Here is a 14,309-nt window from a genome sequence, read left to right on the forward strand (position 1 = left end):
AACGCAAATTTACTCCGTAGGGCTGAATTATCTATCTTGATAAAATATCATGTAGCTTCCTTACTATAAGAAGTAACTATTTACTGTATTTTGGAAGCTTCCACTTTAATAACAAAGTTGTTAAAACTTCTCCACAAAATGGTGAATGAACTGTTACGGTTAATGCGCAATTTTAAAATAATGAATAAAAAAAAAATAAAATATTATAATAATTAATTAATTCAAGCTTTAATAGCTAGTTAGCTATTAGCTAGTTAGCTATTAGCTAGTTAGCTATATTAGCTAGTTGATTGTAAATGGTATTTGTGCACTGCTATCAGGTTTCTCTAGTTCAGTGCAGATCTGAAAATGGTTTTCAAGAGTTTAACTTATTTTCTATATAAGACATAAAACTTATGGTGTTCTGACATTTGTTAAAATGTTCAGTAAATTTATTATTCAGTAAAGTAATCAGGTAATCCAAGGAATTATGGTGAAATAGTTTGCGATAATCTGTGAAAAGTGGTGGATGCAGTGTTACCACAGTTCAAGTAAAATGTCTTTACCTAACTGATTCTAGATAAAGACGCGAGATAGTGAGGGGTAAATTAATGATGCCAAAAATACTGAAAAAGAGAGAAAAAAGAAAAACTTCTTGAAAATAGAGAAAATAACAAAAAAAGATAGGAAAGAAGGTTCGTATAGTCTGTCCTCACCTTTTTTCCATAAAGATAAAATTAATAGTTCAGAGCCACTCACAATGATAGCAAAACAATAACTTAAACCACCGAGGAGGTAGAAGTAAGAGAAAAGAAGAGAACAAAACATCACAGAAGAAATAATAGAACTAAAAGACACAACATAAACTCTTAAAGAGGGATGCAAAAAGGTTAAAGACTACAATTTTGCTTATAATAAAACGTATACAATTTTCTTTCATTAATTTTCCCTGACATAATGATGACTATTCGGTGCTTTATTCAGGTCTATAAAGTAGCCGTCATATCACATGCTTTAGATGCCTGATGAATAAATCAATGTAGAGTTGAAACGTTGATTGATCAAAAGACGACAATACTACAGCAGGGATAATTCTTCCTCAATGAATTACTATACTGCACACACTATATTTGCTTGATATATGCCTATATTTAAAAGTCCATTAAGGTAAAAGTCAAAGAGAGTCCATTTATAAACTTTCTTGTCATTTCTTAAAGAACTATATAATTTGCATATTCCTGATGAAAAAACTTTTTAATTAATTTATAATAATAGGTAACTTCCATTTTCTCAACCAAACCTTTCTGGTATAAAACATGAATGGATGATCAACTGAATTTTCAGTATACATATTAATATATGTGACTAAATCAATGTACCACCTATTTACTGTATTATTATATTGCCTATCTTAGGTAAATTTTGAAGATACTCTATAGAGATCAATACCCCATAAAGCCAAAATCGCCCTCTACTGGGTAATGTCCAGAGCTCAAACTCGTATAGCAAACGTTGCGTGCATCAAGCAAAAGGGGGTTTATTGATTAAACCCCAAATTAAGAGCAGCTTTAGAGACAGCAAAGGGGAGCGACAGTAAATATTTAAAATGTTTAGTACGCGGTAGTGTTTAGAGTAAACCATCGCGAACATTCCGATAATCTTTTGTTATCAAAGTGTAATGTTAACAGAGACTTTGCAATAATTATGAGTTGCCATTGGTATGCGAACCATCAGCAATTGGTTTGAACTAAGAAAGAAAATATTGTCACATCTCTACGCATAATGGTTTTGAGGAAGAATTACAGGAAGATATCGAATCACAATACAATAACTTACTGGTAAGTATGTTTTTTTTTAAATTACCTGTTTGTTTCATTATTCCCATTACCTTTTTGTGAAATTGTTTTCATGTATAGAAAGTATCAAAAATGAATTGGCAAGGTTTCAATTCTACAACCTGCTAAAATGCAGTACAAAACATATGCCAGTCAGGATAGTTTCCTGAATTTGTCAATCGTTTGCCAAGAAAATAACTAACGACACTTAGCCAAATTAAGTTGTACACTGAATCAAAAAGCCGAACAACATTTAATCAAAATCAAATTTTTATATTACATGTTTCTACTATCAAGGTAACAAAAACAAAAGCTAAATCTATCCACAAATAGAAGAATTCAGTTGATAATGTTGAAGTAAATAAAAGGAAACACTTATCATTCCTAAACATATTTTAATCGAAATTAAAGAGATAACGTCTTTTAACTGACGTATGCATAAGAGAAAAGACACGTTATAGCGCTAATTATTGATTGCAATGAAATTTTGAATTTCTACTTAAGTTTTACTTTTAAGTAGTAGTTATAATGTTTCAGAAGTTCATCTTCCTGTTAAATGATAAGGTAGGACATTTATTTTAATAGTTAGCTTACAATAGCATTTATAAAAAAATGTGTAGGACTTAAAACTAAAACTTTACAATCCAGTCACATAGAGAGTTTCTGAACAATCAGAAAATGTAATTAAAGTTTTAACAAAAGCCTCCCAATACCAACTAAGCAGCAGGAAGTGAGATTTATTATATAAACGGAAACCGCAGTGATAATTAAACTTGCAGAAAGACAAAAAGTGATGTCTACTACAAATGAATTAAAGTTTTCAGATTGCGTGTTTAAGCAGCTTTACTGCTATGTAGAGGAAAAATCAAAAAGTATAAATTTTTATTACTAACATGTAAGTACTTTATTGATTGTTTATGGTTGTGATGTGATCAATTTAAAAAACTGATAGTCAGAATTCTGCTTATATGATATCTTAACTGCTATAATCATAGTGTTATTTAATCGAATCTGTCAAGTCTGTGACTTTTTTGACTAACAACTTAAATAATATTTTTTTAATCTATACTTACACTGACAAATGCTGGATTTCTAATCTTACATATTAAATTTTTTAATTAGTTAGAGTGAACAAAGTAGCAAATTTTGGACAATAAACTTCTCCTTTTAGGAGGTGACTCAATTTTTAATGCCTTTCTTTTAGTCCGAAAATGGCTTAGATAAAATAACGCTATCACTATACTTGGTTTACTTATCTTTATTACGGATTCCAGTATTCTGAGAGTATTTTGCCGGTTTTGATTTTAGGAAAAGAGAGCTTCCGAAATTATGAAGATTCCTATGAAACTGTACCTTGTAGTATTTATATGCGCCACAATTTTATTTGTCCAATACCACATTTATTTTCCTTACGCCACTAGCGAATACTCATACGAGAGGAGAATGCCAGTAAGTTTTTATTCTTATCTAAATATATGATTATGATTGAAATTAATTTTTTTTTATTTGTAGTGCGAAGACATTTTAAGCAAAGCTAGCACAAACCTCCCTCCTCTCTATATAATTACTCCAACATACCGAAGGGCCGAGCAATTAGCCGAGCTGACTAGGATGTCACATACACTTATGTTGGTACCAAATCTAATATGGCTCGTGATTGATGACGCATATAGTCCCAATAGTTTAGTGGATAATCTTTTAAAAAAATCTGGGATTCGATATCGATATATGCTGGGTAAGTTTACAACAATTCTCCATCAATCCTAATAACATTATTGATTTTGCGGTTGTAAACCTAAATTCTCGTCCAAATGTCCGAGTTTCGCATTTACTGAGTTTAAGCTGCCTTCCAGAGTAATCTTATGTTTTATGCTGAGTTGTGATAGTCTATAAAAGTTTTTTCATGTTCTTTTCTGGCTTTGTTGGAAGTTATTTCTACTTTCAGAGTTTCTAGAGAAAAACCTTTCGGAAATGATACTCACTCGTCTGTATATACAGGCGTTATTTTTTAAAAAGAGTCGGCATTTTACGACTTTTTCCAATTTATGGCACATCCTTTTTGATCCCTGGAAACATTTTTAATAAGTTCTGTAGCATATACTAAAAACTCCCTCCTTAAAACAAATAAAGTTAAATTCTTGGTTTGTGTGAATATAATCAACACTCTTAACAATATCACTGAAATAATGGTTATTTCCTACCCCATTGTTAAATCATATTTTCGTTATTTATAGCACCAATGCCAGCTCAGTATAGAAATAAAACAAAAGGCCCTAGACCACGAGGTGTATCTAATCGTAATAAAGGCTTACAATGGGTACGGGAAAATGCTTATAATGGGGTGCTTTATTTCGCAGACGACGACAACACATATGACTTGGATTTATTTAATGAGGTAAACTTATGCAGGTGTGAAATAGTGGTGTTTATTTTCTATATCTCTATTTCTAACGGAAAAAATATTTTTTATTTTTAAATAATAATAATAATTTTGTACTATTTACAGATCAGATATACTAAGCGGGTGTCATTATTTCCTGTGGGTTTAATCACAAAAGCTGGAGTTAGCTCTCCTATTATTCGAAACGGCACGTTTGCTGGATTTTATGATGGTTGGATAGGGGGTCGAAAGTTTGCGGTCGACATGGCTGGTTTTGCAATATCTGTACAGTTCCTTCTATCCAGACCCCAGGCTTCTATGCCCTACAAACCAGGATTCGAAGAGGACGGTTTTTTGAAAAGTTTAGCCCCTTTTGAACCCTTTGAAGCGGAGCTTTTAGCTTCCAATTGTACAAAAGTAAGTCTGCAGTATAGTTTCGTTCATTTCCCATATGTTATATTTTTCCTGCTTACAGATTTTAGTGTGGCATACACAAACCAAGAAAAACGAACCTGCTTGGCCTCTAGATTACACGAGATACAACAACACAAACCTTGTAGAGCTCAAAAATGTTCTAATTTAAAATTCTCTTACCTCAAACAAAAAAAAATTCAATCAAGAAAATGTAACTGACATTACTTTATATACTTTTGCTCTTTTACAATTTTAACGTGGGTGAAGGAGCCTTTGAGTACAATCAATCGTTTTAATGCTTGTAGTATACTTACAGGTTTTTGAGCACACCTTTTTTTAGGTTTGTATCCCAATCTAGAAAACCGTGATATCTAATTATTTAAGGACGCGACTCTCGGTAGTCGGTAGTGTTTATTTATTGGGTTTAAGTCCCGAATTTGAAGTTTTTGTACGTGAAAAATACACTGCAAATAGATTTGTGTTTTATTTTCGGACCACTTTATGGATGTGACGTCGCCAAACTTCCTTCAATTTGCAGTAATAAAATATATTTTACTGTTTTCAGTTGACGGTGATAAGTAGTACAAACAGTTGGACGAGCTGAACTTTTATAATGTAAATTTTATTAATAAACCGCAAAATGTCAAACAGATACCTTATTCAGGGGATATCAGTGTTTGTGTGCACATATGCAATCATCAAAGAAAACATATAGGCCTATCTCCCTTTCCTTTACAGTTTTTAACATTAAAATTCTCTGCCTGCTTTAGTGGGTAGTTGACTATTAATTAAACTTTACACATTCACATAAAATCTTGTAAGTTGAAATTAACCCTCAGATTCCATAGAAATCTGAATTTTTTTGTGACAAACATACAGGGCTCACTAGTGTATAAATGTATGTAGTAACGGGATTTCTATACCTGAATGGTCCTAATTGAACGCGAAACAGTTTAGACTAGATTTTCACCAAAATAACAAAATTTTCAAGTGATAATTTTGAAAATAAAATTTATCCTTATCCACATCCAGAGTTCCTAGATCCGTCAACTCAATTTTTTTATTATTTCATCTGATGTATTGGTCCTTTTTCAATGCTTTACTACTTTTGGTAAAATCTTCTAGCATTCATAGTTCTTCCGCAAAAAATGTTTTTTGTGTCCCCCTGCTATTTACCATTTTACACATTTTTATTGCAAATATAGCCACCAGTTAATTTGATAACTACAAACTAACTATCAAAGTTTTGACGTTGGTAAAAAAAATAAAACTTAATTTTCTATTGAAACTACCATCAAGATTCTCAAAAAAAAAATAGAAATTACAACAAATGTTCGATATGCCCACCATTTTCTCGGATGCATAGCTGGATCCTTCGAATGAAATTGAATTGAACCTTCCTCAACATTTCTGCATCATCCCAAATAACGTTCGCCTCGTTCTGCACCCTACGTATTAACTCTTCCTCGGATTCCACAGGAGTAGCGTAGACTTTATTTTCTAAGGCACCCCATAAAAAAAAATCTAATGATGTTAAGTCGGGGGACCTAAGGGGCCATTCGACAGAAACACTTGTTTAAATGTGCAGTTATATTTCTATTGTGTGGAGGAGCACTATCGTGCATGAACTACATCTGAGCATGCACATTGAGAGGGACGTCCTCCATTAGAACAGGCAAAGTATTTACTAAGAATTGAAGATAATTTTCACCATTCAAGCGATGGGGCAGGATATAAGGACCCAAGAATGTGTCCGTCCGATGATACCGGCCCACACATTTATGCGGAATTCCAGCTGTAAGTGGTTAATACGCCTCGCATGAGGGTTTTTTTCTGCTTAATGATGGAAATTATGTGAATTAAAAACACCACTTCTAGTAAATCCAGCTTCATCAGAGAATAAAATTTTGCTGGTAAAATTTGGGTGACGTGCCACCAAATTGCCCTGTCTCCCGTAAACTTCTTTCATTCCTTGCAAATGTGCGGTAATATGGAACTCATCGATTTGGATATCGCGCAGCGTAGACGTGAACATTCTCACGCAAAACCTGATCAAGTCAGTCCTTTCTGAAAACGCCATTAGCTTTGTTTGAAACAATTTTTTTTAAACTGTTATTTTGAAATCAAATTAACTGGTGGCTACGTTATTTGCAATAAAAATGTGTAAAAAGGTACCTAAATAGCAGGGGGACACAAAAAACATTTTTTGCGGAAGACTATGAATGCTAGAAGATTTTACCAAGAGTAGTAAAGCCTTGAAAATGGACCAATACATCCAGATTACCATACACTTTTTTCTAATGACAATTACGTCAAATCGTCACCTTTCGATCTAAAGAATGTCACAGTACCCTTTTGATCATGTGCTTACTGGACCCTGTATTTTATTTGAAATAGAGCAGTACAAGTGAACAAGCTTTTTAAAGGTGTCACAATTTGACAGCGCTTAGCTTAGTTCCTCTGACAGGAAGTTGATTAAAAACGTGAAAATGGAGCCTAAAGCTTTTACGTTATTTTGTAAAGACAACGTTTTTATGAAAATAACACTAATAACTGAAAAAACCGGGCTAGCAGGCTGTTATGACAAACTTCAAAACTCTAGTATACTCTCTTCTACAGATTTTGAAGGTGAGCGGTATATTACTTCATAAATTCAAATTGTCCCAAGAGGGATGGCTTCGAGAGTGTCAGACCTAAAATTCAGTTTTTCTGGTAACTAGTTTTCCCTACTACTACTTTACTAAAATCCCCTAATCTGACAACTCTGTCTACATCAACTCAATCAAATTGTTTCGTCATTTGCGTAAATGCTGTCTTTTAATTGCAGAAAAAAAGGTAAAAAATTGTTATTCCAGTCATTATCACCAGCAAGTTGCATATAATAACTACCAGAATGCCCTTCTTACTCCTTTCTGGTCTGTTTTCAAACAGTTTATTGAATTTTTCCTGTTTTAATCCATGTGATGTAATTAAATGTCTGTCAATGCGAAATAAAAACCCATTTTACAAACAAAAACTTTACTGTATTTTAGGAAGTAGGACATTGACATAAAAATTATTTTAATTAACTATTTTATTACAATATATTTGATTTTATCCAATAACGGTATATTCCATATAGAGGCCGGTGACAAGTACATTTTAATTTCTGAGTGTAAGTATAACAAACGCTTTACGTTACACTCGCTAAAGGAAAGTTTCGAAAATTACTTTTTTTCCTACAATTGACATTTTATTAGCTAAAAATTTAGAATCCATTACAAGGCAATGGGCGTTAAAAGTATTACATTACTTTAATTGCCCATGTTCACCACACAAAGCAAACCAAACAGTTTTGAAATAATTATTTAAAAGTTTTATAGTATAGCTAAGCGTAATATAGTACGATTTAGGAGAAATCCTTAGAAGATTCACAAAAATGTAAGGCTTCTAATTAAGTACTGATTCTAAATTCATTTGGTATGGAATTTTTGGATACATAAGGAATTACGTAACTCTTTCCTACTTGTTTCAAGTAACTTACGCTCTCTTGAAATTGGAGCAGCTCTACACTTCTCTGTCATCATTTATTCATTCTTCTTAGAATACCAACATCAAAATTTGTGTCAACAAAAACAAAACTAAACGTAGAATAACCAACTATTGCCTGTCAAGACATTTTAGGAAATTTAATATCTGAAACAGTCTGGCTGTAGAAGTGTTCAATAACTCTTATTATTAATTACCTGTAATAATTTGGTTTAAAAGGTCCAGCTTTATTTAATCCCATATATTTCGCTTGTTCGTCGGTCAATTCCGTTAAGTGAGCATCAAATGTGGGCAAATGCAGACTAGCTACATACTCATCTAAAATTTTACGTTTAAATCCTGTCGTAAAAACCGGTAGACCACAATGTAAATTACCCATTTTTTTCGGTAGCAAGTATACATCAGACTTATACCGCCCTGGAGGTGCATTAAATAGTTCTATAAGAGCTAAAGCTTGAGTTGCTGAAGTGATTGATACAACAAATGAGGGTAAACTAGAGCAGCTCAGGTTAACCAAACGCCCCTCTGCCAACAGGATAATCCGTTTACCATCTGGCCATATGACGTGGTCAACCTGTGATCTTACTTTCTCCCATGTTAAATCAGGAGTTCTAAGGCTATTCTATAAAACAAGTTGCCCTGTTAATTTCAGGGTAGTAATCTAGTAGCAGTAGCAATAACATTTTTTGCAAGGACTGCTTCTGGGTTTGCTAACACAATACAAACTAAAACTTTAAAAGCATTTTAAAAACCAAAATCAATTGAGTTGGGAAATAACAAAATCAGTTTAAGGTTCTTTCCATTCATCCTGTACCGTTCTTATTTACATGACCTTCGTTAAAAATCACCAAAAACTATGCTAGGCACTCAAAAGAAGCATTTTTAAAAACAAAACCAGTTAAGCTCACATGGTGTTAGTGACGTCAAATAAGTTCATTAAAAACAAATTTACAACTATATAAATAGTTTAACATCAAATGCAAACACGCATTAATTAAGTAATAAACATTTAACTTACAATATCAATTTCAGTGTTGGAATGTCCCATATTGCATACAATACACCCATTTTTCATTTTATCCATATGTTCTCTGGTAACTACGTTTTTATTGCCAGTTGCTGTAATCACAATGTCTACGTTGCGAATCACTTCATTTATTTTGACTACTCGAAATCCGTCCATGCTACAAAATACTACAATTTGGTCACAGTAAGCAGCATTATAAAAAAACTAACCAAGCTTGCAGAGCGCAAATTGGATCGATTTCAGTGACATAAACCACACAGCCAAAACCTTTAAGGGCTTGACTACAGCCTTTTCCAACTTCGCCATAACCGCAAATGATTACTTGTTTTCCGCCAAACATTACGTCTGTAGATCTCTTCAAACTGTCTATGATAGATTCCCTACAGCTGTATAAGTTGTCGTACTTCGTTTTGGTAACAGAATCATTCACGTTCATTGCCGGCACTGTTAGTTTGCCTGCTTTTGATAACTGATATAGACGGTGTACTCCCGTAACACTTTCCTCCACTATTCCTAATAAAAGATTGAAGGTTATGGTTAAACTCATATAATACAACCAAACCTTTAATGAGTTTAAACATAACAGGATATTTTTTTAGCATTAGATGGGTAGCATCCCCTCCATCATCGAGGATCATATTTGGTTGCCAATTTTCGGCATTAACGCATTTATCAATGCACCACCAAAAATCTTCTTCAGTTTCACCACGCCAAGCAAAAACAGAAAATCCAGCTTCTGCAAGTGCTGCAGCCACCTCATTCTAAACAAATACTTTTCGTTTCCTCTTCCTTGGTTAATCAACGTTTATTTACCTGAGTAGAGTAAATATTGCAGGCTGCCCAACGTAAGCTGGCACCCAAAGCTGCCAAGGTTTCTATCAACACCGCTGTCTGGGCGTTAATGTGAGTGCATCCTACAATTTTCGCATTTTTCAAAGGCTTGTCATCAGCGGCTCGTTTTCTAAGAGCGATGATTCCAGGCATTTCTACACAAATTACATACATAGTACTTAAATATTTTAGCACACACACAGAAAAATACCTTGCTCCGCTATTTCAATTTCCCGTCGTCCAAAAGCGTGCTGAGAGATATTACGGACGCAAAAATCTGAGCTACCAGAAGAGTTGGTTTGAACTTTTTCCCGTGGCGAAACATTGTCCTCATCACTGGAACTACCTGTGTAAGAAGCTAAAAATTTATTTTTTTAAAACGCAGAACAACGTTCAACCTCATCATTACACTCACACATGATCTATAGCCCTACAGGTTTCAATCATCTAATTAATTTTGATAATCACTTACTTTAGATTTTGCTGGATATTTATCTTTGAATATTGCATTAACAATATCTGAAAATACTGAAAGGTTACATCTAATAAATTTCAATATCTTGGCTTTAGTTTGCAGTGTTAAACTTAAAGTAGCTACGAGTATGAATTTTAATCGTATATTCTGTAAGAGGTATAGAATCAAATGTTCCTATAAACCTAGAAAAACTATGAATATACAAGTCCCACAACATGACTGCCAAGGCTTGAGAGTGTATTGCTGGGAGAGTGGGTAGTTTTACGTCAAAAATGTCCAAGAAATCTACGCCGAAAACGCTATCGTAACCGAACGACAAACATTTGAATTTTTTTTTAAAAAAGTACCAAAAACATTCAACTCTTTGCCCGAAATACATAAAGTACCTGTTTCGAAATTATCACGACAAAATCGTCTTCAGGGAGTGCATACAGGGTGTCCTACGACCTGACTGCCATAGCTTGAGTGTTTCAAGTCAAAAATGTCTAATGAACATACGCGTCTCAAGCAGGGCGTATCTTCATTCGATATATTTGACTTGAAAATCACCCCAGCTATGGCAGTCAAGTCGTGAGACACCCTGTATTTTCATAGTCTCTTTATAGTTTTACAGGAACATTTTGTTTTATTCCTCTTACAGAATACACGCAGTTCATCAGGAAACCAAAATCATTAAAAAACCCTGTATTGTCATCAATGACCTTTTAGACAAAATTGAAATAATTTATTTTCGAATTGTTTTAGTTATGCGGCTTCCTTCCTTTCTGCTATATCTCTCTAACGTATACAAAAAACGATATTCATGTTTTATCAACAACAGTTTTTGCGCCTTTTTGCTTCACACACATTGTTCTAGACGTCTTCTGTTTGAGAATTGTTTTGTGTGAAATATCTGCCTCCAAGAGATCATCAGTTTTCTACCATAACAGTAAGTAAATACAAAGTAGGATTGATGAACTTTCCACTTCAATAATTACTGTTTTTTATAGAAAACTCAAAAGCCTTTCAGTATTTTCAGTAATAATACCTACTCCAAACAAATGAAATCCGTTTAAATATTTTTGCAGCCCTTTATGTGATTAAGGTATTTCATATTAATCTAATTACCTCATGTCTTGAACTCCCTGATTACAAGAACTATGAATGCAATAACATTTAAATTAGAGCTCACTTGACATAATATAAAAACATAACATAATAACATGACATTTTCTTGTTTTCTCATGTAGCTGTTTCATTCTGGAATGAGCTTTCATGAGGTAGATAGTCAAAATTAGTGTGCTAGCACAAACTACCTTAAGCACAATGCATTAATGCTAATTATGCAACTAAGTTAGCTACATCTTCAAAATTTGTACGGAATTTCAAGCTGTGAGTTTACTATTAGGAAAGGTATATACTCTAGGTATAAGGTAAATTCAAAGTAAAAACTCCAGGGGGTCAATTTTTGACATCATACGTTAATTTACGTATACCATTATATGTAAATATAGATATAATAATGCGTATTGTCAAAAGCTTCTTCGCAACTTTTCCTATAATTTTCAGACGTTTCTAAAGTTGCTTATTGTCAAAAATAGACCCCCCCAGCGGGTATCTTTCTAATACAAAACCTAAAGAGTAAATAATATGAAAATCATAGAGTAATCCAAGGTTGTACGTTGTTGGGCTGTAACAATACATGATCTCTGGGTTAGGGTATACTTTCAAGCTTTCTGAGGTTCTCAACTTTGATTTAGTGAGCAAAAATGACATTCCAACCAAGTTCAAGGAGCTTCCAAACTCCAAAGAACTTTACTTACTAAAAGAGCATTTAAAGACATTTTTTAACTTATGCAAAGATTCAGGCTAAATACAAGGTATGTTATATTGATTATTGTAGATTCTGTACTAGCTTATGAATGTAAATGCCTGAATGCTCTTTAAATATATTGTTAAAACATCTTGATTAACACCATAAAACACAAACTCTGATATTTTCAGGAGTAACAATGTACTGGCCACATTACAATATTACAATTACTACACTAATGAACTTGAAATTTAATTGAAGTGTGAACAGATTTTGGCATACACCACCAATTATTTAAGCAATGAATGTGTGTTGTGTAAGAATACAGCTAAAGCCAGACTATTTTTTTAATGCACATTTAAACTTGAGCCAAAAAACTAGTAAGATAGAACTGTTTAATTAAGTTACTGGCCAGGCAAGACTTATTAAAGAGGATAGGAGTACAAATCTTTTGGGATTAACACAACACTCTAATAGATAAAAACATGCATTCACACATCTACACTTGTTTTTGTTTGTATAATTACCAGAGCTGTATGAGTCAGTGGAGCTGGCTGACAAGGATCTGCTGCGATATCTGCTAGATTTTTTCAGAGCACTTGTTTTAGTTTCCTGTAAAATTCAGATTTATACTAGCACTGCATAAAATGTATTTTTATAGAAAACAAGTATAGAGCATATTACAAAAGCTGCAGGCTAGACAATAAAAAATCAGTGAAATGTTTTTCTATAGCGTGCAAGCATTACATTTAGAATTGAATGGAACTTATTAGATGTTTATAGTCATACAAGTGCCTGCCACACAAAAGTCATATAATGTGTAACTTAAAATTGATGCCCAGTCAAAACATGTAAAGTGAATACTTTAAATGATTTCAAATTGAGCCAGAGTAAACTGGAAAGCTTTCCACTATATCAGTTCAGCCAGAACCCTAAAATGTTAGCCACAAGTGCAAAAAAAACATTAAGGGATAGGTATATGGTCAAGCAACAAATATAATAAGTAAAGGATTGTCTACAAACCACAAAAATAACAGTAGGTAACATATAAAACTAGAGTGAACCCTGCTGGAGCCTGGAACAAAACATGCGTAAACTCAGGTGTCAAAATTGGTGAAATCAGAGTCCAAGTTGACACTTCCACTTTAGTTTGATAACTCCACAATACTAGTATTTAATAAAAACCTCAGAAAGACTTTTCCAACTTAAATAAAAAATAAAAAAGCAAGGGACATTTATTTTACCAAATTAAAAGATAACCAAAACACATGAGCAAGCAAATCTCTTACCAACTTAGATCTTTGGCAGACAAAAGCGTTGCTTCCTTCCAGTCCCTAGAAATGAGTAATGGTAATTAAATAGACTTTTTTAAGTAAAAGTATTTAAAGAGAACACTGGATTATTACAAAATAACTTACTACAGCTGACCTGAATGGGTAGGCTTAATTTGAGTTGTAAAGTTTAGGGGTCTGCATTAAATTCTCAAAATATAAGCTCCTATGATTAGTCATAGCACAATTAATAATTTTGTTTATTAATTATTGTGGAACCCACTCCACAAATTAATGAAATAAGAAGTGATGGTGGTAATACACAAAAAATAAACCTATTTGTTGTATGTTTTGTACTACTATAATTTGAAGTTATAATGTTATAGAAAGGCTCCTAGTGAAGTAACAACCTTATATATGTCAAGTTTTCATAATTAAACATCTTTTAAGACACTTTATTCAAAGGAAAAAACGGTTTACAAACATTTTACCTTGTCCCCAGCAGCAGGATCTGTTACCGGACTGTCAGAAACTTGATTGTTTCGGTTGCTAATAATAGTCCTAACTTCAATGCTCTCTGACATGGTTTCATCAATTTCTGTGCTGAAATACTTTAAATTTAATTTAACTTAAGCTAAATAATTTGTGAACAAAATAACAAAACAGTCAAAACACAAATATTTCAATCGTACCCCCCACCCCTGGAAGATTCATTTGGCATTAGTGACAGGTGACAAACAGGATAACCAACCGTTTCAATACGAAAGGAGAAGGGAC

The 14,309-nt window shown here is 33.2% G+C and overlaps 2 protein-coding genes across 12 annotated transcripts; one reads left to right on the forward strand and one right to left on the reverse strand.

Moving 5' to 3' along the window:
* The first annotated feature begins 1,546 nt into the window (after positions 1–1,546).
* On the forward strand, positions 1,547–5,083 carry GlcAT-P (Glucuronyltransferase P). 4 transcript variants are annotated; one of them, XM_081994758.1, is made up of 7 exons: positions 2,272–2,378; positions 2,632–2,709; positions 3,123–3,263; positions 3,327–3,549; positions 4,049–4,209; positions 4,321–4,611; positions 4,670–5,083. In XM_081994758.1, the coding sequence occupies exons 3-7, from the start codon at positions 3,144–3,146 to the stop codon at positions 4,775–4,777; spliced, it is 903 nt and encodes a 300-aa protein (XP_081850884.1). In that variant the 5' UTR covers positions 2,272–2,378; positions 2,632–2,709; positions 3,123–3,143; the 3' UTR covers positions 4,778–5,083. The 4 variants fall into 4 exon arrangements, with proteins under 4 accessions (XP_081850882.1, XP_081850881.1, XP_081850884.1 ...); XM_081994756.1 differs by lacking the exons at positions 2,272–2,378; positions 2,632–2,709 and adding an exon at positions 1,547–1,817; XM_081994755.1 differs by lacking the exon at positions 2,632–2,709 and having other exon boundaries at positions 2,223–2,378.
* Positions 5,084–7,609: 2,526 nt separating this feature from the next.
* Positions 7,610–14,243, reverse strand: LOC145739268 (adenosylhomocysteinase-like 1). Of its 8 annotated transcripts, none has more exons than XM_081994753.1 (12): positions 14,024–14,040; positions 13,551–13,595; positions 13,285–13,336; positions 12,789–12,873; positions 10,206–10,352; positions 9,977–10,149; positions 9,726–9,924; positions 9,373–9,676; positions 9,155–9,320; positions 8,512–8,758; positions 8,334–8,454; positions 7,610–8,283 (listed from the first exon to the last, which is right to left on the reverse strand). In XM_081994753.1, exons 3-12 carry the CDS (start codon positions 13,306–13,308, stop codon positions 8,277–8,279), a joined length of 1,473 nt encoding a protein of 490 aa, XP_081850879.1. In that variant the 5' UTR covers positions 13,309–13,336; positions 13,551–13,595; positions 14,024–14,040; the 3' UTR covers positions 7,610–8,276. The 8 variants fall into 8 exon arrangements, with proteins under 8 accessions (XP_081850879.1, XP_081850880.1, XP_081850874.1 ...); XM_081994754.1 differs by having other exon boundaries at positions 10,206–10,340; positions 14,024–14,038; XM_081994748.1 differs by lacking the exon at positions 13,285–13,336 and having other exon boundaries at positions 10,206–10,340; positions 14,024–14,243.
* Between the last annotated feature and the right edge of the window lie 66 nt (positions 14,244–14,309).

This window comes from Ips typographus, linkage group LG16 (assembly GCF_016097725.1).
Source record: "Ips typographus isolate SLU linkage group LG16, UJ_Ityp_2.0, whole genome shotgun sequence".
Classification (NCBI taxonomy): domain Eukaryota; kingdom Metazoa; phylum Arthropoda; class Insecta; order Coleoptera; family Curculionidae; genus Ips; species Ips typographus.

Coding starts and splice junctions, on each gene's coding strand:
- GlcAT-P (XM_081994755.1), top strand. CDS start 2,343: ATGTTTCAGAAGTTCATCTTCCTGTTAAATGATAAG. Junction 3,550..4,048: donor TCGATATCGATATATGCTGG/GTAAGTTTACAA, acceptor CGTTATTTATAG/CACCAATGCCAGCTCAGTAT. Junction 4,210..4,320: donor ACTTGGATTTATTTAATGAG/GTAAACTTATGC, acceptor TACTATTTACAG/ATCAGATATACTAAGCGGGT.
- LOC145739268 (XM_081994746.1), bottom strand. CDS start 14,116: ATGTCAGAGAGCATTGAAGTTAGGACTATTATTAGCAACCGAAACAAT. Junction 13,596..14,023: donor ATCCTGCTGCTGGGGACAAG/GTAAAATGTTTG, acceptor ACTCATTTCTAG/GGACTGGAAGGAAGCAACGC. Junction 12,874..13,550: donor TCTGCCAAAGATCTAAGTTG/GTAAGAGATTTG, acceptor TGAATTTTACAG/GAAACTAAAACAAGTGCTCT.